At 43.6% G+C, this 26,465-nt stretch overlaps 1 protein-coding gene across 1 annotated transcript in view; it reads left to right on the top strand.

The window, feature by feature from the left end:
* Positions 1–26,465, top strand: part of LOC126485075 (WAS/WASL-interacting protein family member 3-like) — a 132,843-nt gene that overhangs the window by 16,445 nt on the left and 89,933 nt on the right. Inside the window, exon 2 of the mRNA XM_050108678.1 lies at positions 8,407–8,721. Coding sequence (XP_049964635.1) covers positions 8,407–8,721 — 315 coding nt within the window. The remainder of the gene's footprint in view (positions 1–8,406; positions 8,722–26,465) is intronic.

The raw sequence follows: 26,465 nt of genomic DNA, 5'->3' as shown, positions 1-26,465 counted from the left end.
GAGAAAGATTACGAAAATTTTAGTGATAGCCGGACACGATTGGTAGAAAAGCACGTAGATTACAGCGTGTACGAGGTTAGAGCTGACGTTATACGGTCAGACGGTAGCAGTGTGGGTTGCGCAGATCCAGAGGAAGTAATTGCAGATACTACTGGGCACATTTCTCCAGGTAGATTGGCGGATGAGATTAATCTGACCAAAGTGGAATCAACGAAGGTGACGATTAGTGAATTGATAGCAAAGCAACACTCACTAGTTGACGAGTTACAGGAAAAGGTTTCGGTATTGGAGGCGAAGCTACAGACTAAGCCTCAGGACAAACGTGTTAAAATTAAAACTGTATGTAAACAGAGGCTGAAAAAGCCGCCAGATAAATCGGATTTAGGATCAAAGCCGGATGGTTTTTTCTGGAATGACCTGGATATAGACGAGGATTTACTGTGGGAAAATAAAGAAACAGTCGAGGACAAGTGTAGACAGATAGTAGTGTCCGTTAATATGCACGACCTACAACTAAACGTGTTGATTGACACCGGGGCAGAATTGAGTGCTGTATCTGGGAAAATATTTGAGTTACTGAAAGACAGACCGGGCATCGTAGTTATGCCAGGAACAGGAGTGAAAATTATCGGTGCTACTGGGAAGGCCAGTAAACCGGTCACAAAACAGATTTTTGTCAACTTCGAGATATGTGGGGCACGATTTGAACAAGAGTTTGTCGTCGTGCCAGACTTAACTACGGAAGTAATTATCGGGTTAGATTGGCTATTAAAGTACCGTGCAGTGATTAACTGCGAAAGCAAAACTTTGACATGTATGTCACTAGATAAAACAATGGTAGTTGGTTTTGACGAGGCAGGAGACGGTGTGCATAGGCAATACCAGCCTATACACATTGTTAACTGGCCGGATGACATTGACGTAGGAATGAGTTTGAACTGCCATAACATGAGGAATTTCGGCATTGACAAAAGTGTAGAAAGTGAATTGGAAGAGATAATCAAATTCCCTCCACGGATTGACATTAGTATTGGTGTGAAAAACGATCGTTTGCGAGAAGTAATGAAGCTAAAAGCCGATGCTCGCATACGTCGTAATGACGCTAAAGTGCGTTTTGCTAAGTTTGCAATCGGAGACTTAGTACTTGTAAAAGCTCATGAGAAATCGAGCGAGATAGACAATGAAATCTCTAAATTTAAGTTTGTTTATAATGGACCATTGTAGACCTGAAATTGTACCAACCAAGGATTGATTAGTACCACAGATAGGGTAATTTGTACAGTATGTAGATATAGAGTGTAAGATTTAAGGATGTGCCATGTGGCGATGCTTTTGCCTGACCTAGAGGTCATTAAAGAAGTTGTAATTAATAAGTAATTTATGTTGATTAAATGATTTAAGAGTTACTGAATATTAATCAATTTAAAAATCCAAGCTGCTAGTTTAAGTTTTCAGCTGAGTCACAGTAGATTAAGGAATGTAAATATGATTTTGTAAATAGCTGTAAGATTCCATAAATATGTGGTTTACTAGTCATTGCCGATGTACTTAGACGCTGTTTTAAGTTTCAGGCTAGTACATGCGTGTGATGATGGACAGTGTTGAGTTATCCACTGTGATAGTATTAAGGGACTCCTTGAGATTACTCGGGAGTGAGTTTTTCCTAAAGAATTCAGTGAAACGGACGTTCTGGAAACGCCGTCACAAGGGCGAGTGAGATCAAGCGTGCCGCACACGCGGGCGCAACAATACTGGCGAGGCGAGCCGCTGTCGGCTCTTGTGCCGCTGTTGGCTCTTGTGCCGCTGTCGGCATTCTTTGTACTTGCGAGTACGGAAGGCGGAATTGTTTTTCTTCCTGGACAGCTGAAAGAATTCTACTGTCAATATTTATGTTTTTTTTTCGATCTGATGTGTGTTATTTTCTTGTTTAGCGTTTAATGGACTCCCATGACGAGAATATTAATTATGAAAGGGTTATGTAAAAATGTGTATTCTATGTAATTAATTATTAATTTGCGTATTTTGATCTACCTGTTTTTATGACCATGTACTCTGATTAATTTTGTAAATAGTATTCCATTTCATGATAGTGTTACGGATTTTGACGATTTTGGAATAGCTAAACCATTTTCTATATCTTCTATGAATTTTAATATGTTGTCAACCTGTTTTATTTTGTGCAAGATGACAGAGTAGAATAAGATTAGGAGTGTCTCCACTCAATTATTATGGTCTAAAAATTGATTTATGATTAATTAGACGAATGCTAAATTTTGTTGATGTTTTGAGCATATGCATTTCCGCTGTTTCTTTTTTGGGACATTTTCTGAGTCTGTTTACGTTACACGAACATCCTCAGACAATGTGGGGCACGTTTAACGCCGGAAATGCATATCCTCCTATTTCCATCTATTGTACTATTATTTTTTTCCTTGTTTTGTTACCTCAAGATATGACATTTCTGTCTCTTTATATATTGTAATTGTTTTACTGTTTGTATATATATATTTATGCACTCATGTCGATGTATAATTGGTTTGTTTCGTAAATATTATTTGTATTTTTACGCTGGGTCTTGCCTAGGGAAAACTGCTATCGAACGATTACATCGATAGGTCGTGTGACGACTCAAAGTGTGTAGGATCTTTGGTAGTGTTAACTCTGCCGCGTGGAGCGCGGGCAGGGCAGTCGGAGGGTGGCGGGAGTAGCGAGTGGAGCAGGTGTGTTGTGTGACGCTCCCGCGAGTTGCCGCGCTTTCGGGGTTTGGCAGCATGTAATTGCGCTCGACTTGCGATGATAGTTTCTGACATGGTGTCGCGGACGGGAAACATTAACTAGCGCACATCAAGAGCCCGTTTCGTCTGGTGACCGTGTCGAGAAGAAGGCGCGCCAACATCCAGCTTCTGCAACAGCGACGGCCGACAATGAGTGACTGTCGCCACCTCCTCGACCGACGGCTTCAAACCTTCAATCAACCGACAAGGAAGACTGGACGCACGTAAAGTTTTAGAGCTGTATGGCAGACCTCAGCTTTTAATCTTGTTCCATTTTCGTAACTATAATTACAGCAACTTAGCATGAACGTTTGTTGCTCATTGTCCCAATTGCATCACCAAGCAGAGTCCCTTCCTTTTCCGAAATGAACCCGAGTGTCGTTGAAATTCATACGCCAGCATTAAAGTAATATAGCTAACTCGTTTTCACTGCTTTAATTTCAAAGTTCAATTATGGCATTAATAGCTGGCTACAATATTCAGATTACACAAGCACGAATTAAGAGTGCGAGCTTTGTTACCGTATTTTAGCTTACCTGTGACTGCAGCTCAGCTTGGTACGTACTAAATTTTACTATTGTTAATTGTTCAGAATCATTTAATTCAAGTTCAAAGTTAAATCTCTTATTTCTAAATTGCGTAGATTCAAGTAGTTTTTGAAATGATTGTTGAGGTAGTCCAAGACTAACCGTATTTTACTGAATTTCGATGTGCTTCAGAAAGAAAGCTCACTATTAACTTCAGTCACTAAATTAACTTTCGATTTTCCGGTTTTAGTAATTCTTTTGCTAAATTAAGTCAGAGTGTAGCGAAATTTATTACTTCTGACAAACTTTCAGTTTTCACACTACACGTGTCAACCTTCAGTTGCCATGCTTCTAGTGCTAATTATATGTGTAATAACCTTTCTTTTTCAGTTACTATAGTAATTGTCCTTAGGACTGGCGACCGTAATTTCCCCCAAATCTCAAATATCTAATTACCGCTAGTTAATTGTTAACGTAACGGCCGCACATTTACTTTCTTCATTAACTTTACCTCTTTTCAAAATTAATTTCCACCAGTTTCATTTGCATTTTTCCTTTCATTTAGATGTAACCCTTTCCTCCCTCTTTACCGACAGATTAACTTCGGTGACGATTGCTTTTCCCAAATTTCCATTAGGTACACGCGGTTTGATTTTTCACTGTCATTAAGGTCGGTAAGTGAGGGGGAGGTTACAACTATATGTGCGGACATCCAGAAAAGCGATTGAGAACATATTGTCCGTAGTTTCATTCCACAGGTCCACTTCTCAGCTCGCCTAAACTGAAATATAATGTTCTGTCTCTCTAAGAATAAAGCAAAGGAGCCTGGAACCACTATGATAAATAAAAGTCTACTGGCGTTTAACGAAACATTATATTATAATTAAAGTTCACACACAAACAATTAATGTTTTCTCTCGTACTCAGCAGCAGAAAGAGTTCAAAGGTGATTTCTGTTCTTCGATCCCATTTACGAAAAGATAATTGCTGGCCTTAAAAGTGGACAACTACCTCGAACACCTGCCACGCGGTTTTCTGTAATACTGCGCAGCGGGTGCGACACAAAGGAGGACACGGAGAACGAAACACGGATAAATTTATTATCCAACTAAGTTCAGTTTGACACAATTTGACCAGCTATACGTTATATATCGTTCTACTGAAACGTTGTAATGTCAGCCATTATATCCGATTAGGCACTAAGAGGATCACTAAGAAGCGTAGTACATTCCCATACGACTGAAAACGATCGAATAGCCTCCTAGGTACAGACGCCGCACTAGTTTTACGTTACGTGAGGACGGCGAAGGGAACACTTGCTCCAAACTTTTTCTAGCGATGGTATCAGTGCTCACTCATCACCTTTTATTACTACAAAATTATTTATATCGTTGTTCGTTAAAGATCAACAACCACCCCAATTTCTCTACAAGCATCTCTGCGATTTATTTATATTCTATGAAAGCCTTAGCCCGACAGCTCTTAATTTTTTAAATCCAAAATTTTCCAGATGGAGCCGACGGTGGATGGTGACCTTCCGACTGTCCTTGTTTTAGTTCCGTACCTTTTAAAATTTACAATGTTATCTTGAAACTTGGTACAGCTTCATTTTTGTATATAATGAATACAGTGCTGTAATTTTGGCTTTTTAGCTTAATAACAGAGATTAGTTAATGTAACTCGTTTTACAAAATTTAGATACAAATATTGGTTTTTTTCTTAATAATTCAAGAATTATTTGATGTATGTCCACGGAAACTTCTACCATACGTTTTTATAAAAATTTCATCCTAAGTCGAGAAGTTAAACTCAGTAACTTTAATATTGAGTGCTTCTAACATTTCGAAAAATAGAACAATTAGAAAAGTAAAAGAGGTAGCTTCCTAAAAAATCTGTCGTATGATCTTAGGATAAAGTGCATCCAAATCCGAAAGTAGAACTATCTAGCGTTAATACTGTACGCCTCGTAGAATTCTACGAAAATAGGACTTTTGAAGCAACTAATTCGTGAACCATATTGATTGGTAGGTTGGTTGTTGGAGTTATAGGGACGAAACTGCGTGGGCATCGATCCCTTGATCCTTTATGTATCGGACCAGTAATAATCCTCGGAATAAAGATACAAAAGGCAAATCCTGAGAAGCCCAGCTGTAGGTAAATAATGCAGCTATATAATCAAGGAGAAGTTTGAGGGGAGTGAGAGGGTGTAAGGTGGGCGAGCCGCTCTGCTCAGAATGCAGTTGGAGGCCCACGGAGATGGGAGATGCACCACCCCATCTGCATCCCACCAGCACCATTTCACCAACCGTTACCTCAAGAAAACGGACAGCACCGACAAGAGGTTAAAATTTTAGGAGAGATAAAACAAGAAAAACGACAAACGTAAGAAAACAAGGAGAATGAAAGGTGGGAAGGGTAGAGGCCAGGCCAGATTGCCGAGCGAGGGCCTCCATGGGACCCGTGGGCGAGACCAGGCGAGGGGTGGCCGTCCAAACCCTCAGGATGTCAGTGAGGCCAAAGTGCCCCCACCTCACACAGATGAACAGAGACTACGCTCGCGGGTGAAACGTAAAGCCAGGGCAGCCACTTTGGCGTAGTCAACCAGCGCCAGAGGCAGCATGTTAGGAAGACATCGACGCGAAGCAGTCAAATTTTGGCAGTATAGTAGGATGTGGGTCACCGTCAGGCCGGCACAACATCGGTAGTAAGCTGGGTCCTTACACTGGAGGGTGTGAACCGTACTGAGATCACAATGTTTAACCTTTCCATAGTATTACATAATGTGACAAATTTTGAAATAATATTTAAACATTTAATCTTATGAACGTATATGAATATCAAGAGCTCAGAAGGAAAACTAGTCTTAAGCAAAGAAAGGAAAGCAGGAAGGAGGAGTACCTAGAGGGTCAATACAAGGGTGATGTACAGATATGTGAGAGCAATATTATGACAATGGAAGGGGACGTAGATGAAGATGAAATGGGAGATATGTTACTGCGTGAAGAATCTGACAGAGCACTGAAAGACCTGAGTCGAAACAAGGCCCCAGGAGTAGACAACATTCCATTACAACTACTGATAGCCTTGGGTGAGCCGGACATGACAAAACTTTTCCATTTGGTGAGCAACATGTATGAGACAGGCGAAATACCCTCAGACTTCAAGAACAATATAATGATTCCAATAGAAAAGAAAGGAGATGTTTAAAGGTGTGAAAATTACCTAACTATCGGTTTAATAAGTCGCGGTTGCAAAATGCTAACACTAATTCCTCACAGGTGAACTGAAAAACAGGTAGAAGCCGACCACGGGAAAGATCGGTTTGGATTCCGTAGAAATGTTGGACCGCGCGAGGCGATATTGAGTCTACGAATTATCTTAGGAGATACATTAACGAAAGGAAAACCTACGTTTCTTGCATATGTGAACTTAGAGAAAGCTTTTGACAATGGTCACTGGAATGTTCTCTTTCAAATTCTGTAGGTGGCAAGAGTAAAATACAAGGAGCGAAAGGCTATTTACCATTTGTACAGAAACCAAATTGCAGTTATAAAGGTCGAGGGGCACGAAAGGGAAGCAATGATGAGAAGGGAGTGTGACATGGTTCTAGCCTATCCCTGATGGTATTCAATCTGTACATTGAGTAAGCAGTAAAGGAAACAAAAATAGTGGAGTAGGAATTAAAATCCGTGGAGAATAAATAAAAACTCTGAGGTCTGCCGACGACATTTCAATTAAGTCAGAGACTGCAAGAGACCTGGAAGAGCATTTGAACTGAATGGGCAGTGTCTTGAAGGGATATAAGATGAAAATCAACAAAAGCAAAACGAGGATAACGGAACGTAGTCGAATTAAATCAGGCGCTGTTGATATAATTAGATTAGGAAATGAGACACTTAAAGTAGTAGTTGACTTTTGCTATCTGGGAAGCAAAATAACTTATGATGGTTGAAGCAGGGAGGATATGAAAGGTAGACTGGGAACGGCAAGGAAAGCGTTTCTGGAGAAGAGAAATTTGTTAAGATCGAGTACAGATTTAAGCGTCAGGAAATCCTTTCTGGAAGTCTTTGTATGGAGTGTAGCCATATATGGAAGTGAAACATGGACGATAAATAGTTTGGACAAGACGAGAATGTTGTGCTACAGGAGAATACTGAAGATTAGACAAGTAGATCACGTATCTAATGAGAAGGTTCTGAACAGAAATGGGGAGAAGAGGAGTTTGTGGCACAGCTTGACTAGAATAAGGGATCGGTTGGCAGGACACGTTCTGAAGTATCAAGGGATCACTAGTTTAGTTTTGGAGTGAAGCGTGGACGGTAAAAATCATAGAGCGAGACCAAAAGATGAATACACCAAGCACATTCAGAAGGATGTAGGCTGCAGTAGTTCCTCGGAGATGAAGAAGCTTGCACAGGCTACAGTAGCATGGAGAGCTGCATCAAACCAGTTTCTGGACTGAATACCACAAGAACAACAACATATGGTGCACTCTCTTTGCTAGCGGATCACAGCATGCATAAGGCACTCCGTCGGACTGACCTTGGTCAAACGACTGCGTAAAAATCAGTTGTTTACTCGGCTTGTTAGAGCCACCTTGCTTCCCAACAGAGGAATAGACAGTTAAATAATTTTGACTACGGTATGCTCACACGTCTAGGTATGGAAAAACATGTAAAGATATTCTTTACTTTTTTTCTAAAGTGATTCGCTGCGAATGCTCAACTTCAATGTTTTTTTTCATAATATATTGGACTTGTTGTGAAGATAATGTGACTTCGCTGCCGCTGCGGCTTCGCAAACTAGGTATTTATCGCCTGCTTTGCTGCTGGGCACAGTGAAAGCGTGTAATTTATTCTTTAACGGCGCCGGCGTTTCCGGCGCTCCTTTCGCTCGTCGAGGCGCGAGGGAAGTGCCGCCGCAGAAATTGGCCGCCTGCCGCCGACGGCCCGTCATACCCAGCAGTGGCAGCAGCGGCAGCAGCAAGCAGCAAGCAGAGTCTAGCGGCGCCGCTTCCTGGCAGGCGTGGAGCGGCGCAGCGCGGCGCGCTGTTAAACCCATGAATAAAACGGCCCGGGCCCTGCTCGATGCCGGAAATTGAGTAGCAGAAGCTCCGGCGCCGAGGCTGCGCCGGGTGATTTGTGAACACACATCTGGGGAAATTAAACGCGGGGGCGGCGGAGGCGGCGGCGGAGGCGGCGGCGGCGGCTGCAGGCCGGCCGTCCCACCCCCGCGCGCAGGACCTCTGGGGCGCACGCCGCTCGCTCGCTCGTTCCGAAACGATTCATTTGTCGCCGAAAATCATCCCCCGAGACTCGACAGCGGCGTCAAAGTCTGTGGCAAATTCAACCTGCCTCACGCAATTACAGAGATCAAAATACACGAAAGAGGTCAAAAGAGCCCACAACAGGAAAATTTCGGTGAGTTAATTACTGTATCGAAACAGCTAAGGCTCTTTCTTTTTCATTTAATATTGTTTCACTTCTCTCACTGCATAGTGTGTTGATCGGCAGCAATAGCTAAGTTATTTTTAAATTAAGCATACATGCATATGTGCCATTCCATGGTGGTGCCGTTTTCATCAGTGGAATACTGTTTCTGATGAGTTGCACGATAGTAAAAATTCTGCAATATTGCCCATATGACTTTTTAAGACAGCAGCAGTATTTCGTTATGTTTAATTTTCGCACGTTTAATTCACATACACTATCTGATCAAAAGTATCCGGACACCCCCAAAAACATACGTTTTGCATATTTGGTGCATTGTGCTGCCACCTGCTGTCAGGTACTCCATATCAGCGACCTCAGTAGTCATTAGACATCTTGAGAGAGCAGAAAGTGGCACTCCGCGGAACTCACGGACTTCAAACGTGGTCAGGTGATTGGATGTCACTTGTGTCAAACGTCTGTACGCGAAATTTCCACACTCCTAAATATTTCTATGTCCACTGTCTCCGATGTGATGGTGAAGTGGAAACATGAAGGGGCACGTACAGCACAAAAGCGTACAGGCCGACCTCGTCTGTTGACCGACAGAGATGAAGAGGTTCGTAATGTGTAATAGGCAGACATCTATAAAGACCATCACACAGGAATTCCAAACTGCATCAGGATTCACTGCAAGTACTATGACAGTTAGGCGGAAGGTGAGAAAACTTGGAGTTCATGGTTCAGCAGCTGCTCATAAGGCACACATCACGCAAGTAAACGCCAAAGGAAGCCTCCCTTGGTGTAAGATGAGTAAACATTGAACGATTGAACAGTGGAAAAACGTTGTCTGGGGTGATGAATCACGGTACACAATGTGGCGATACGATGGCAGGGTGTGGGTATGGCGAATGCCCGGTGAACGTCATCTGCCAGCGTGAGTAGTTCAAACGGCTCTGAGCACTTTGGGACTTAACATCTGAGGTCATCAGTCCGCTAGAACTTAGAAATACTTAAAGCTAACTAACCTAAGGATATCACACACATCCGTGCCCGAGGAAGGATTCGAACCTGCGACCGTGGCCGTCGCGCGGTTCCAGACTGAAGCGCCTAGAACCGCTCGGACTCTGCGGCAGCGTGCGTAGTGCCAACATTAAAATTCGGAGGCGGTGGTGTTATGGTGTGGTCGTGTTTTTCATGGAGGGAGCTTCTACCCCCAGTTGTTTTGCGTGGCACAATCACAGCACAGGCCTACGTTGATGTTTTAACCACGTCCTTGTTCCCAATGTTGAAGAGCAATTCGGGGATGCCGATTCCACCTTTCAGCACGATCGAGCAGTTGTTCATAATGCACGGCCTGTGGCGGAGTGGTTACACGACAATAACATCCCTGTAATGGACTGGCCTGCACAGAGTCCGGACCTGAATCCTGTAGATCACCTTTGGGATGTTTTGGAACGCCGACTTCGTGCCAGGCTTGACCAACCCACATCGATACCTCTCCTCATTGCAGCACTCCGTGAAGAATCGGCTGCCATTCCCCAAGAAACTTTCCAGGACCTGATTGAACGTATGCCTGCGAGAGTGGAAGCTGTCATCAAGGCTAAGGGTGGGCCAACACCATATTGAATTCCAGCATTACCGATGGAGGGCCCCAAGAACTTGTAAGTCATTTTCAGCCAGGTGTCCGGTTACTTTTGATCACATAGTGTAGGTTAATTGAGCTACAGCACTGTTGCGATATTATACTCTCCAGAAATAGAAGAGTGTTATTGCCATATCATAATTAGGCTAATCAGACAGTAACAAACCTTTGACGCTAGTAATGATGTTAAATAATTTTGGCCATAATTTTATTACTGATTTTATGTGTACAGCGAGGGCGAACGAGAAGTAGCAAACAGATAGTAACGATGCCCCGGTACAGAGGCATTCTCTATAATTTATGTTGGTCATTATGGCAGTGAATTCAGACATTGGTTATTTCCACCAAGATTGCGTTTTCCATTGTGAGAGAGTCCTTCGTGCTGTTTGAACGGTCCTTCGCACAAGAGTGCACCAGGAAGGCGCCGCAGAAGCGGTTCTAGCCGATAGCAGAAGTCAGCGTCGGGCAACGTATCTCCTTTAAGCAAGCTGCCCAAAAAGAAGAGCACTGTTAGCAGTTAGGCTGCCCATAAAAGTAGTGTAACCGGTATTTTCTCTGAAACTCGAGCAAAAAAAGGATGTAGAGTTTCGCTTTCCTCATACCTGACTTCTTCTGCTGTCAAGGCGCATTTCCGTGGCTCATACAGTCAGCCCTCAGATCACACCACACCCTTTAGGCACCATGTTGAGATAGTTTAACTGAGTGCTATGGGTGCCAGAAAGGTCGATATCAGATTGTCTGTTAGTCGGAGTAGTCGGAGAACCAGACAGTGATCTTGTTGCTTGCTAGTTGCAACAATCAGATCATTCGGAATTACGATCAATGACAACTCGTAATTACGATCACAAGCAGACTACCGATGCTGCTAAGCTCTTCAGTCGCGTGCCATCATTAGACAGTGTCTCTCTCGCTCGTCCCCAGCTGCGTGTTTTGTTTTGTCATTTTGTGCCGTCTGGATACTTCGGTGTGTGGTTTCCTCGATTAACCGAGCGTTGTGTACCGGTATAGGGTCAGCGATGTAGGTATATAGTTGTCCAGCGGAAGGTGTGGTAAGTTGGCCAGGACGCTAAAAGTGGTCATTATGTGTTATTTGCCCTGAATAATGCTGCTGCGTTCCGAGAATTGGTCAAACCAGTTGTAAGCTGCACCATCACTGTTGTCAGTGAGCTTGACGCCGAAAGTTTGTTCCTTTATACTTAATTAAAAACTTTTCTGATTTCGGTCATCTGATGTAATGTAAGTATGTTATGCTAGTCTTGCTATCCCACTTATATTCAAAGTAATACCTTTTTACCATATCAATGTTCCAACAAAGTCTTTTGGGCTGCAAATGTACTTCATTTTTGTTTGTTTCTGTTTGACAGTTTCGTCTGTTCAAAAATGGTTCAAATGGCTCTGAGTACTATGGGACATAACATCTGAGGTCATCAATCCCCTAGAACTTAGAACCACTTAAACCTAACTAACCTAAGGACATCACACACATCCTTGCCCGAGGCAGGATTCGAACCTGCGACCGTAGCGGTCACGCAGTTGTTTCATCTGTGAACCACGAATGTCGGCATGATGTCCGAACGGGAACAATGGCCAGGTTGTTTACCCTGACAAGAGTTATTTACTTCCATATATCACACATATCAGATTTACTTCCAACCCCTCAGTATAAAAAGCCATCGCCTGCCATTTTATCTTCTGATTTAATTCATATCATTTCAAGCTGTTTCCGTTCTATTATATGTGACATAATACAAAACTCCGATTGAAAACTATCTGGCCAAGGCGCGTGGCGCTGTTGCAGATACTAGGGCATCAAGTAAGACCGAACATCAGAACAACATTCACTGGCTCCCATTCCGATGGAACTGTCCACATTACAAAGTGGCCACTTTGTAAGCCTTCAGAAAAATGAAAATCGCTCATATATATTATTTAATTTTCACCTACAAATACTTGGTGTGATACCTTGTGATATGTATTTAAAAAGTGTAGGCGGTAACCTCCTATCGATAACCACAGTTTGGTGAAAATTCAAATTCCCTTAGAGTGGCCACTTCACCCCACCTTCTCTTACGTCTGTTCGATGGTCTTTCTTGAAACTGCGCATTTTCCTATCATTTGGTGCGTTTCGTTCCATGATGCAGAATCGCATAGGTGTCCCATCAGGCCCAATCACGTTTCCTTTGTTTATCGGTTTTACTTTATTTTCCGTTTTAAGGTCACTTACTCCGATATCAGTTTTGACGTTAGTACACTACTAAAAGAAAGAAAAGCGGTACGATCTTCCTCAGTGAAACAATTTTGAAAAGGAGTTTAGTATTTCGACCCTCTCTGTCCTCCTCCACTTCGATGCAACTGTACTGAGTGTCTGGATAGATGGCTTTGAAACATTTACAGATATAACCTAATACCAAAACTTCTTAGGATTTTCTGTCAGATCAGCGAATCGAATCTTCGTCACTTTTTATGTTTTCCGTCGTTCCTTAGTTGCTTGTATATTTTTGGAGATGCCGTCCGTCTATGCAACTAAATGAAGAGCTGTTTGTTCTTTGTCACGCGCGTTTCACTTCTTTTTATTTCTGAAGCATCTTTAATGGCGGTTTATGAATTTTTCGATCTCGAAATGTACTTAGTTGTCTGGGTACAGCAGGTCGTCCAATTTTCCAACACATTTCAACTTAACACCTCACTTTCACTGTTCACTTTAAAACCACATTATTCCACACTTGTAATCTGTATTATTTACGACTATACACACGTCTCCACGACTAGCATTTAGCCTGTCTTCGCCACACAGTCCAATCGGAGCTTAGAATTTCATTGCTATAGACATCTTGCTGTAGCCAGCTTTCTGTCAATAGTACCTCGATATATGTTGAGTTCTGGACCCTTTCCATGGAAGCTCCCGCAGTTAGGTAATGCTACATTAACACTTGCTTTCTCCAGTTGCTGTAATTAATGAGGTTGATATTCTTCACTCTCCGAAATCGGAACGTAATTTATTGGAACGCTTCGGTGATTTCTCAAACCTGACGAAAGGAAAGCACACCACATGTGCCCTGCTTCCCAGTATCTGTTTACTGCGTGAAGTTCACATCTGACGTATTAAGAGGTGGCCTAGAATTCTCCGTCGGATAGGTGAGGTCGAGAAATTTGCGGGCCAGATAGTTTCAGAATAGTCTGAGCCTCTGGCTGAAGCCTTCCGCTTGCTGGGAATGCTGCCTCCGGCCTTGGCGCGAGGCTAGCAGTCTTCAGCAGTGCAGCCACTGTCCAGTAGGAACCTAGGCAGGGCTCGGAACGCAGGCGGCCATGCTGCGGCCGGGAGTCACGACTGCAGCTGCCCGCACCCAGTGCACCCAACAGTCTCGGACCCAAACCTAACCCCTGGCAGGTAAATACACTATGGACGTTGGCCTCCCGTCCTGACCTAACGTCGCTGCTTCCAGTGACCAGCAAACTCATCTTCTGTCCTTGTCCGGTCCTTTCATACGCTCTGTCCCAATCCCAAAAGATAAGATGCCCTGCGCCGACTATGATGTTTTTTCAGCAACAGGCAGGACCTCAAAAATGTTTTTAAGGTTAAAGGGGACAGCCACTTGCCCTGAATCCCCTTTCGTGTCGAGACGCCCCGCTTAAACCGCAGGACAGGACAGGTAGTTTAAATTGTGGAAAGGGGCCAAAATAAGGGGCTGTCAGCTACACTAGAACACACAACTTTATATATGAAGATAGTAACTGTTCTCGAAAGAACAGATACCGTGCCGGACTAAGTGGCCGTGCGGTTCTAGGTGCTACAGTCTGGAACCGAGCGATCGCTACGCTCGCAGGTTCGAGTCCTGCCTCGTGCATGGATGTGGGTGATGTCCTTAGGTTAGTTAGGTTTAATTAGTTCTAAGTTCTAGGCGACCGATGACCTCAGAAGTTAAGTCGCGTAGTGCTCAGAGCCATTTTGAACAGATACCGTTGATGACGGTGCGACTTCTCTAGAATAATTGACAATTAATTGAAACCCTCAGCTGCCGACAAGTGTTGTTGATATACCTCGATGGGGACAACTGAAAAGGTGTGCCCCGACCGGGACACATGTCTATCTTCACATATATAGTTAAAGGCTACCCAGGCATTGACCTTCGTCTGTGCGAATGCGCACAGGTTGCCCGAACTCTTACGGGAATCGCCAAAGTGTGCGCGAGTAATGAGTGGATGGGCAAATATCTATTAGGTTCATTACATATGTAGAATTGTGGACAGTTGGAAATGTGGGTCTCACGGGAAGCGTGCAAGGGATAAGTCCCTGCAGTCGCGCTATTCATCTGTCCTCGGTGGCTCAGATGGATAGAGCGTCTGCCATGTAAGCAGGAGATCCCGGCTTACAAGGGGAGGCCGCCAATTGTGAAATTCAGATTCGATTCATACTGCGCATAATAAAAGCTCATGGCCAGAGGTGTAATGTGGCAAAGCACCAAGATGCACTTCTCAGCCGTTGTCGAGAAAATCGACAGTTAAAAGAAACCGTTGCGGTGAAATACACTCTACGACTAATAGTTTTCTCCAGCGTCGTGGCGCAGCGGTAAACGCTCGGGTTCGTAATCCAAAGGTCGCCGGATCGAATCTCACGCCATACAATTTTTTTTAATTAGTTTTTTGTAATTCAAATATATATATATATATATATATATATATATATATATATATATACTATTAATGAATTGCTTATGCATGTTGGTGAAGGCGGATCGCTCTCCAATTGTACCGCCTCCATTTTTCCGTTTGTTTAACAGGGTGTACCAAAGCTCTCCCGTCCGCACTGATTTCCGACGATGTTATAAGTTGCGCTAGGGACTGCATCTACCTTCTTTCGAAGTTAGCAGGCAACTACGCTAGTTATGCGGCGGCTCGTTTCGGCCCATTCAACGTCTGTTCTTCAAGTAACGGAGTTTATATTGCATACCTGCCACAGCAAATTTGTGTTCGTGGGAGTCTCTATTCTAATTCGAACGTTTGACTTACGCTATACGCATTCGTTTCGGAATATCGTTTCTACGTCTTCCGTTAACTATACGTGGTTAACATTACGAAGACAATTAATAACATTTGTGAAATACAACTTTGTTTACGCAAAACATAATGATGTTCGAAGTCGCCAGTTTTTACACGACAAACGACTTTCAATAACTTATTATATACATAATTGTTGCAACTGATTGCCAGGAATTATATATATATATATATATATATATATATATATATATATATATATATATATATATATATTTGAATTACAAAAAACAAATACTAAAAAAAAAAAGGTTGCATCGCGCGAGATTCGATCCGGCGACCTGCGGATTACGAACCCGAGCGCTTACCGCTGCACCACGACGCTGTAGAAAGTTGTTAATCGTAGAGAGTATTTCACTGCAACGGTTTCTTTTAACTGTCGATTTTCTCGACAACGGCTCAGAAGTGCATCTTGGTGCTTTGCCACATTACACATTTGGCCATGAGCTTTTATTATGCGCAGTATGAATCGAATCTGAATTTCGCAATTGGCGGCCTCCCCTTGTTAGAGTCCCGGTCGGGGCACACATTTTCAGGTGTTCCCATCGAGGTATATCAACAACACCTGTCGGCAGCTGAGGGTTTCAATTAATTGTCATTTATACATACAACATTATTATTTGATCAAATATTACAAGAGCCCAAAAAAAAAATTTTTTTTTTTAACACGCAGCTTTAATCCTTGGGAATTAATTATCGGCTGAAAGTCAGTTTAATTTAAAAACGGCTGAAGGACAATAACTTAAAACGCAAGCATAATCAGAAATTTAAAAGGAAAGCCTAATATTACAACAGTTCTTTATTTAGGCTGAAGGCCCAAAGAATCTTTCAGAGCAAACAATTTGAATTCAAAATCGGATGAAAGCCCGACGCTTACGGCTAAACAACATTAATTTTAAAAAAAGCCTTACGTAAAACAGTTCTTAGTTAGTGACGCCAGTAAATAGAATAAGAAAACGAGGCGGCAGTACCGTAATAGAAGAGGACAAACAACAAATGGCAGGAACACGAGCCGTGCACGGCGCACGTGGTTTGTCCGTAAGTGTGCAGCCTCATTTCTGTTCGCTATTTATACAGATGGAGCGTATCGAAAGGCGTTGGTGCATCACGAATCCAGAGTGACTCTACAGCTATCAGAGCTTCCGAAGCTTTCGCCATAGGTGCCTTAACGCCGCTGCAGCCAGCGCACGAATCTGAAGCCTTTCGACCGTGGCCAATGCAGCTTTCGACTTTTTCCAGGCAGTGATTGTTTCCCCCTGCGTCCACATACAGCAGGCACAAAACCTATCTACCGTTAGCCTATGTTTTTCTATACGTCTTGCAACATTAACCCAAGCCGTGGTTAGACACGGTATAAGTATATCGCTGCTTTGCTCTGGCCACCCCTGCCCCCGCAAAGTGTTACTCGAGAACCACACAACCATTTAGGAAAAAGTTGGAAAAGCACTGCTCACAATAGGTGAATACACTGGTCTATTCATTTCTTCGCAGAATCACGAAAGCAAAAGAGCTAAATTAAACGCTGTACACACAAGTATGGCTGCTGCTGCTTCCAATTGGTCTTGCCTCAACGGCAGCATCTCTTCATTGGTGGATCCACAACGTCGTTATTTAAATCCACTGAAGTTATCCAGGTCTTCAGAAAATATACCAACTGTTACATTACGATTCAAACTACCTCTTAAAACAGCTTAGAATGTATTCACTCGTTCCCTCACCAGCCATCCATCACCAACTCACTGCAGCAAAACAAAAACTCTGAGAATATTACAATAATTTCACTCGTTAGGCTGAGGGTACATATTAGATTTTGTCTCTAGTAGCGGAATACTACTCGTAAACACAGTTCCTAACACGAAAACTACTACCCATGCCGTACGTTTAAAATTAACGGACAAATCTTCCAAGAACATCGAGACTTTAATTCAGTGTAGTGCATATCTTCACCAAAGCAGTCTAATTTACTGCGACCAAAGATAACTGGGCATGCAAGCCAGTTCAGTTGCAATTGATGTAAATTACTTCTACGTGCCAGAATAATGCAACTTCGAAGAAGAATTAGCTATTAAATTTGTACGTTTGCGTAATAGTTCTAAGCGCGAACAGTACATGTTACAAATTTATCAAAGTCGCAACATGTACATATCACTCACATACATATTTCAAAGAATCTCATCATTTTAAACTGCGTCGAAGAATTCTGAGTCAACGTTACATCCGTGTCTCAGCTAAAATTGATCCTCTCGTTGCAATTGCAGAAAGCACAAGAGGCCTCCGAGCGCTCTCTAGATCTACCTCCGAGGGAGAATTTTGTCTCCTGTTCTCCTTTCCTGCTAGGCTGTTCAGAAACACTGTATGATAGTTGCCAGTTCCCTCTCATTACGGTCTTCACAGTTGTCAGTCTGCAACATGAAGCAATGCAATATTAGTATGTTGGAAGAATGAGCTTAGTGCGTCACCAGGTGTAATTCTTCCGGTGAGAGAAAAAGCCTGACGAAGCGGGCTTGCTGCCCTTGCGTCGTGCACCTGCCACGACCAATCACTGGCCAAGACTCAGTATCAGGGGTAGACATAAAGTGATACCTGGATCCTTCTATTGCCCACCAGACTCATCTCCTGAAGTAACTATAGAGAAACCCTCAGTTCACTTATATGTAAGTTCCCCAATCATACTGTAAGCATTGGTGGAGACTTTAATCATCAAACAATCAAATCAGGAAAATCATAGTTTTTTTTTTAGTGGTGGGCATCATAAGACATCTGAAAAATGATGGAGATGTATTGGATCTAATGGCAACAAACAGACCTGACCTCTTTGAAGATGTCCACTTTGAAACTTTTCTTTACGTTTCCATGGAAACGCCTCAGTGTTGCAGGAGTTGTAATGTTGGCGCCTACGGTCTCCAGGCAGTAAAGACGGCAGCGTTTTGCTTCTCGCGCTTGGAAGCTGGCAGCAGTCACGGACCCTCTTCGCCGTATGGGGCTACAGTGGTGTTGCTAGCCAGTGTTGTAGCGACTACATTCCGGGGATGTCTGTTCTGTGGCGTCCGACTGCTCTTCTCAGAATCTCCCACAGATGTGGTACTCCAGATGCCTGGAGGAGATCGACAGGCAGCAAGTCCTGGGCTAAATGAAAGTAAGTTTGAGTTCAGATTGTGGCGTTACTACGTAGCTGCTTTTGCAGGGGTCAGAAGGTAATTGCAATACTAAAGGTATACTTTGACCAATACGGTAATAGCGGCCCTCTTACTCTTTGATGCACGGTTTGAATTACATTTCTGTATAGCACTATTTGTTGTTATATTTTCGTTGGTATGGAGATAAATTATATTATTAATCTCTTCTCTGTTTGAGAAACAAAATACAGTCTCTTCGGTTTCTGAAGCATTTATAAAATTTGGTAGATTTATCGGGCTTCTTTTCTTTAGGATAAATATATTTCAAAATTCGTATTGTTAATCAAGGTCTGCACTAAATCTGTTGTGCTCTTTCCACGATGCTCATTTGCTTCCCTTTCCAAAAAACAGTTAAAGCTTTTTTCGTGATAGGCATTTCTGTTGACTTCTGATACATTCGTAATTGGGTGACGCAATCTCCACTTGAGATATATACAGTTAAAAAGTACGTTCATATACCAGCGTCGATTTCTTTACGATCAATTCAGTTTCTGTTCGTAGTGTGTTGGGCTCTATTTACAGCACCCAATTCCTCCGCTCTCCGATGAGTAGTTAAATTTTTTCTTGTGATAACCATATAGACTACTGGCCATTAAAATTGCTACACCACGAAGATGACGTGCTACAGACGCGAAATTTAACCGACAGGAGAAGATGCTGTGATATGCAAATGACTAGCTTTTCAGAGCATTCACACAAGGGTAGCGCCGGTGGCGATACCTACACCGTGTTCACATGAGGAAAGTTTCCAACCGATTTCTCACACACAAACAGCAGCTGACCGGCGTTGCCTGGTGAAACGTTGTTGTGATGCCTCGTGTAAGGAGGAGAAATGCGTACCATCACGTTTCCGACTTTGATAAAGGTCGGATTGTACCCTATCGCGATTGTGGTTTGTCGTATCGCTACATTGTTGCTCGCGTTGGTCGAGAACCAATGACTGAATCGGTGGGTTCAGGAGGGTAATACGGAATGCCATGCTCGATCCCGACGGCCTCGTATCACTGGCAGTCGAGATGACAGGCATCTTATCCGCATGGCTGTAACGGATCATGCAGCCACGTCTCGATCTCTGAGTCAACAGATGGGGACGTTTGCAAGACAACAACCATCTGCACGAACCATTCGACGACGTTTGGACCAGCATGGACTATCAGCGCGGAGACCATGCCTGCGGTTACCCTTGACGCTGCATCACAGACAGTAGCGCCTGAGATGGTGTACTCAATGACAAACCTGGGTGCACGAATGGCAAAAAATCATTTTTTCGGTTGAATCGAGGTTCTGTTTACAGCATCATGATGGTCGCATCCATGTTTGGCGACATCGCGGTGAACGCATATTGGAATCGTGTATTCGTCATCGCCATACTGGCGTATCACCCGGCGTGGTGGTATGGGGTGCCATTGGTTACACGTCCCGGTCACCTCTTGTTCGCATTGACGGCGCTTTGAACAGTGGACGTTACATTTTAGATGTGTTACGACCCGTGGCTCTACCCTTCATTCGATCCCTTCGAAGCCCTACATTTCAGCAGAATAATGCACGACCGCATGTTGCAGGTCCTGTACAGGCCTTTCTGGATACAGAAAATGTTCGAATGCTGCCATGGCTAGCACATTCTTCAGATCTCTCACCAATTGAAAACGTCTGGTCAATGGTGGTCGAGCAACTGGCTCGTCACAATACGCCAGTCACTACTCTTGATGAACTGTGGTATCGTGTTGAAGCTGCATGGGTATCTGTACCTGACACGTCATCAAAGCTCTGTTTGACTCAATGCCCAGGCGTATCAAGGCCGTTATTACGGCCAGAGGTGGTTGTTCTGGGTACTGTTTTCTCAGGATCTATGCACCGAAATTGCGTGTAAATGTAATCAGATGCCAGTTCTAATATGATAAATTTGTCGAATGAATACCCGCTTATCATCTGCATTTCTTCTTGGTGTAGCAATTTTAATGGCCAGTAGTGTATATTTACTACTGAAAGGTACATTTATACGGAAATGTGTATCGTAGTCTCTCCAGTTATACAGCTAATGTGTATTTTACGATACTAGCTATGGTGTATTTTCGATAAATAATTCTTTAATCCATACTGTGCGTCGTAATGTCCATTACATTTGTAGAAACGTTTGTCCCACACTCGGTTCATTTTCTTCCTTTTCTCTAGCGTTTACCCCATTTAGTGCGCATCCGCTTATTTAGGATGTAGTACTTTCCTTTTTTATTATCTAACTTCGTGGGCGGTTGCCCTTCCTGAAGGCAGAGTCGGCGAGGTAGCCTAAGGGAGGGAAGATGTGTGGGCCTCCTGCCTGTGTAACCTTTGTTCTGTGTGTTACCGTATTTTACCTTTTTGTGTATCGTGTCCTCTAAGACGGAATTTGAGGACTAGTATAAGCCTACCACTACTATTGTAATTTAGTATGCTTTTACCTAAATAACAGAAAACCCTATCTGTAAGTTGCCATGTATAACCCTCTTGCTAAAATTTAGTTTAGTTTCCAAATAAAGTACATTATGGGAGGATAATCCTGTTAATAGGAAAAGCTAATTAATTGAGTTACCCTTTTTACAGGATTTGAACGTGTGTTATGTCTAATGGATAAGTAAATCAGACTATTCAATTCTTTTCCTATAATCTTACCCAGAAGTTAGAAAGAAACGCAGTATGAATAGTATCATACTGAAGCTAGCACAACTCAGTTACAAGTTCATTTAGTATTTTAAAACATGTACTAATGGTCGCCAGCCTAGCCAGACAATGAAACAGAGAAGTATTGGAAAAGCGGAAGTATGAATTTTGCTTATTTTCTTGCTACTGTTTAAGTTGCTTCTTGAAATAAATATTACTTCACGTAAACAATGTTGGACTACACCCTTATACATTACGTTTATAAACGAGAAGAAGACCAGTAGATAACTTCAAGGAAGTTAAAAAAATTTGGCCAGGGGGTACCTTTAAAAAAGCACTTTCCATAATCAACAAAATAATAAAATACTTACATACCAAAGCACACACTTCATGTACTGAACATTTCACTTCAACAAAATCTCTTTTTTACTGGAATTTACTTAAAAAAGCTATTATTCTTTGAACTAACTCTGTATAGACATTTAACAGATTCTAGTAACAAACTGCCTATTGGCTTCAGTCTCGGGTTCTTCGGCCGACGTTCATCTAATGATTTTTCTGACGTTACGCCAGCACGAGTGGCTGGCATTGTCAAAGCTTCACCCTCCATTGCCGGTGGTGAACTGGAGGCGAGCTCGCGGCCGCAGACTAAATGTACCTGGCTCGCCAACGTCCGAGGGCTTCTCCGCAGTCATTTCCGGTGCGGTTCTCCTCTTGCTACCTGCGACGGTCGTTCGCTGCAGTACGGGAAGCCAGGATCCGTTTACCTTAAGGCTTTCCTCTTTCTTGTTGAAACTGTTCACGTGTTTTTGGATTTCTACAGCTTCTCTGAACAAGCGCGTGTGATAGTGCTTCTCTACAGCCAGAACTTCCGTGTCGGCGAATTTTATTACGTGGTCGGTCTCATACAGTGCGTGTTCTGCCACGGCCGATTTCTCTACCTGCCCCAACCTGCAATGCCGCTTATGCTCTTTCATCCTGGTGTTAATTGATCGTCCAGTCATTCCGAAATAAACTTTTCCGCATGTGCAAGGTATACGGTATATTTCCGACATTGCAAGTGGGTCTCTTTTCTCCTTCGCCGATCTAAGACACTCTTTGATCTTCCTTGTCGGTTCGAAAATCGTCTTTACGCCGTGTCTGCGCAATATACGGCCGATTCTGTCCGTCACTCTGGGAATGTATGGCAGAAAGGCCGTACCCGACATTTCTTTTTCTGGTTCCTTACTTCGCCGAGTGTTTGGCTCTGTTACACTTCTAATGTAATTTGTGGAGTACCCATTGCTCCGCAGAAAAGTTTCCAGGTGTTGCATTTCTCGTTTGAGGTGTTGAGGCTCACATATTCGTCCTGCTCTCGTTACAAGCGTACTAATCATGCCCCTTTTCTGGCTCGGGTGGTGGTTTGACAGATTGTGCAGGTATCGGTCCGTGTGTGTCGGTTTCCGATACACGCTGTGTCCCAGGTTTTCGCCGTCCCTTGTGACCAACACATCTAGAAATGGCAGTTTCTTGTCCTTTTCTACTTCCATGGTAAATGTTATGTTGGCATGCAGGCTGTTCAAGTGTCTTAGGAAGTAACCAAGCTGTTCTTCACCATGGCTCCACAACACGAAAGTATCATCGACGTACCTGTACCACACCTTAGGTTTGCAAGTCGCCGAGTCCAGTGCCTGTGCTTCGAATTGTTCCATGAAGAAGTTGACTACCACTGGACTGAGAGGACTACCCATGGCGACGCCTTCTAGCTGTTCGTAGAAATCGCCATTCCACGTGAAATAGCTCGTGGTGAGACATGCATGGAAGAGCTTTCTGATGTCCTGCGGGAACATGGAACCGATGTGCTCCAGAGCGTCACTGAGTGGCACTTTCGTAAATAACGAAACAACATCAAAGCTGACCAAGATGTCGTTTGGTGTAAGTTTCAGTTTCTTCAGCTTCTCAATGAAATGTCCTGAGTCCTTAATGTATGTGTCGGTCTTCCCCACGTGTGGCTGGAGCAGAGAGGCCAGATTGTACCGACGCCTTGACCAACGACGGAAGAAGAATGCGCGACTGATGTCCTCTCTCGCCTTTCTGTCACGGTGCCGAGATGAATGAGCTTCACCGAAGTTCTTGAGATGTAAGCGCCTATTCACCACCGCCCAAGCACATCGTATCTACGACAGAATGGAACGAGCTTTTCTTCGTGAGCGAATACATACAACACGGAGAGACTTGGCAAGAGCGGATCAGGAACTTCTGGACATTTTCTACCAACTAAGTAGCAGAATGCATCGAGACGACTGGGACAAGATCGACAGCATCACTCACAGGAGCATGCAGAACGAACTCGAGCGCTGCACCGAGCGGTGAAAGAAAAAGTTTGAAAGATGCCGGAAGCAGACCGGCAAGGCGATTCCCGACATGTCACACACAGTGGTCAACCTCACTGAACGACAACTGACCGAAGAGGAAGTGTCTGTTCTTCAAAAAGGAGGGAATTTCGCTATCATCCCGAGAACTATACCTATGGAGGACATCATTGCCAACACCGAAGCAGCCATTCGGACCCTTCCTTGTGAAAGGGCAGAGGAAATACGCACTGAAACAGCCAGGATACTGTGCCGAGCAAAACCACCAGCTTGCAACCTGAAGAAAGAAGAGGTACAAGCCATTAAGAATCGAAACGCCGACAAGAGTATATTGGTACTGCCTGCCGATAAGGGGAATGCGACCGTCGTAATGAAGACCGAAGATTATGAGCAAAAGATCCGAGACCTATTAGATCCGACGACGTACCGAAAAATAAGCGCAGATCCGTCGCAGCGTATCACTCGGAATACGAATCGATTAATCAAGGCGTCTTCTCTGCCAGCGGACATACAGAGAAACCTGCGCAACACAGAAGCCCTACCGCCTCGGCTGTATGGATTACCCAAAATCCATAAGAACAACGTTCCACTGAGACCGATCGTTAGCGCTCCTGGCTCACCGACGTATAAACTGGCAAAACACTTGGCCTCTCTGCTCCAGCCACACGTGGGGAAGACCGACACATACATTAAGGACTCAGGACATTTCATTAAGAAGCTGAAGAAACTGAAACTTACACCAAACGACATCTTGGTCAGCTTTGATGTTGTTTCGTTATTTACGAAAGTGCCACTCAGTGACGCTCTGGAGCACATCGGTTCCATGTTCCCGCAGGACATCAGAAAGCTCTTCCATGCATGTCTCACCACGAGCTATTTCACGTGGAATGGCGATTTCTACGAACAGCTAGAAGGCGTCGCCATGGGTAGTCCTCTCAGTCCAGTGGTAGTCAACTTCTTCATGGAACAATTCGAAGCACAGGCACTGGACTCGGCGACTTGCAAACCTAAGGTGTGGTACAGGTACGTCGATGATACTTTCGTGTTGTGGAGCCATGGTGAAGAACAGCTTGGTTACTTCCTAAGACACTTGAACAGCCTGCATGCCAACATAACATTTACCATGGAAGTAGAAAAGGACAAGAAACTGCCATTTCTAGATGTGTTGGTCACAAGGGACGGCGAAAACCTGGGACACAGCGTGTATCGGAAACCGACACACACGGACCGATACCTGCACAATCTGTCAAACCACCACCCGAGCCAGAAAAGGGGCATGATTAGTACGCTTGTAACGAGAGCAGGACGAATATGTGAGCCTCAACACCTCAAACGAGAAATGCAACACCTGGAAACTTTTCTGCGGAGCAATGGGTACTCCACAAATTACATTAGAAGTGTAACAGAGCCAAACACTCGGCGAAGTAAGGAACCAGAAAAAGAAATGTCGGGTACGGCCTTTCTGCCATACATTCCCAGAGTGACGGACAGAATCGGCCGTATATTGCGCAAACACGGCGTAAAGACGATTTTCGAACCGACAAGGAAGATCAAAGAGTGTCTTAGATCGGCGAAGGAGAAAAGAGACCCACTTGCAATGTCGGGAATATACCGTATACCATGCACATGCGGAAAAGTTTATGTCGGAATGACTGGACGATCAATTAACACCAGGATGAAAGAGCATAAGTGACATTGCAGGTTGGGGCAGGTGGAGAAATCGGCCGTGGCAGAGCATGCACTGAATGAGACCGACCACGTAATAAAATTCGCCGACACGGAAGTTCTGGCTGTAGAGAAGCACTATCACACGCGCTTGTTCAGAGAAGCTGTAGAAATCCAAAAACACGCGAACAGTTTGAACAAGAAAGAGGAAAGCCTTAAGGTAAACGGATCCTGGTTGCCCGTACTGCAGCGAACGACCGTCGCAGGTAGCAAGAGGAGAACCGCACCGGAAATGACTGCGGAGAAGCCCTCGGACGTTGGCGAGCCAGGTACATATAGTCTGCGGCCGCGAGCTCGGCTCCAGTTCAACACCGGCAATGGAGGGTGAAGCTTTGACAATGCCAGCCACTCGTGCTGGCGAAACGTCAGAAAAATCATTAGATGAACGTCGGCCGAAGAACCCGAGACAGAAGCCAATAGGCAGTTTGTAAACAAGTGGCCACGAAAGCCTTAACAATTTTGTAGATTCTAGTGACTTGGCTGCAATCTGATTAAATTTAACGTGAGCAAACTTTTACTATAACACTTTGCACTAGTTAAGAAAACACAAAAACAATTTAAATGGTGCCTCTTTATATTAACTTGGCACTTCATAAGTCTGTAAAACAGAATACTCGGATTAACCAAACACCAGTAAGGAACCCTATATAGGTGTATGATTAGTATGAAATAAGAGGGTGGACCAGTTTCTTTAAAGTTCAAGAATGATTATTAAAACATTTAAAATTAATGGTTCATGCTGTACACAAGAAAAATACAAAAAAATCTTATCTTGTGGTTGTAGGCTTGGGTGTGGCGAACAATTATAGCTGCTACACTCCCATAGTACAGCCTGCAAGTATCTTGCTGTATGGGCTCAATTTCTCTTCTTGGCGTCATTAAGTCTTACAGACAGTAGCCCAACAACTCGCAGCTATGCCGTAAGCCGTTTGCAGTCTTCATCCGAGGCATTTTTGTGCGAATTTCCAGGCAAAGCTTCACCTGCTCCACAAAGGTGTTGCCTCAATCACTGCTGCCTACAGACTGTGTGACTTACTTTCCGCGCTTGTTCCAATTCGCCCTTGCCACATTTCCCACCCTCAAGAGCCACTTTCGTTAAAAAAAAAAAAAAAAAAAAAAAAAAAAAAAAAAGCACTGACTTTTATATGG

The sequence above is a fragment of the Schistocerca serialis genome, chromosome 6, assembly GCF_023864345.2.
Source record: "Schistocerca serialis cubense isolate TAMUIC-IGC-003099 chromosome 6, iqSchSeri2.2, whole genome shotgun sequence".
In the NCBI taxonomy this organism is placed as follows: domain Eukaryota; kingdom Metazoa; phylum Arthropoda; class Insecta; order Orthoptera; family Acrididae; genus Schistocerca; species Schistocerca serialis.
The sequence above is the reverse complement of the archived record's forward strand: the minus strand, read 5'-3'. Positions and strand labels throughout refer to the sequence as shown.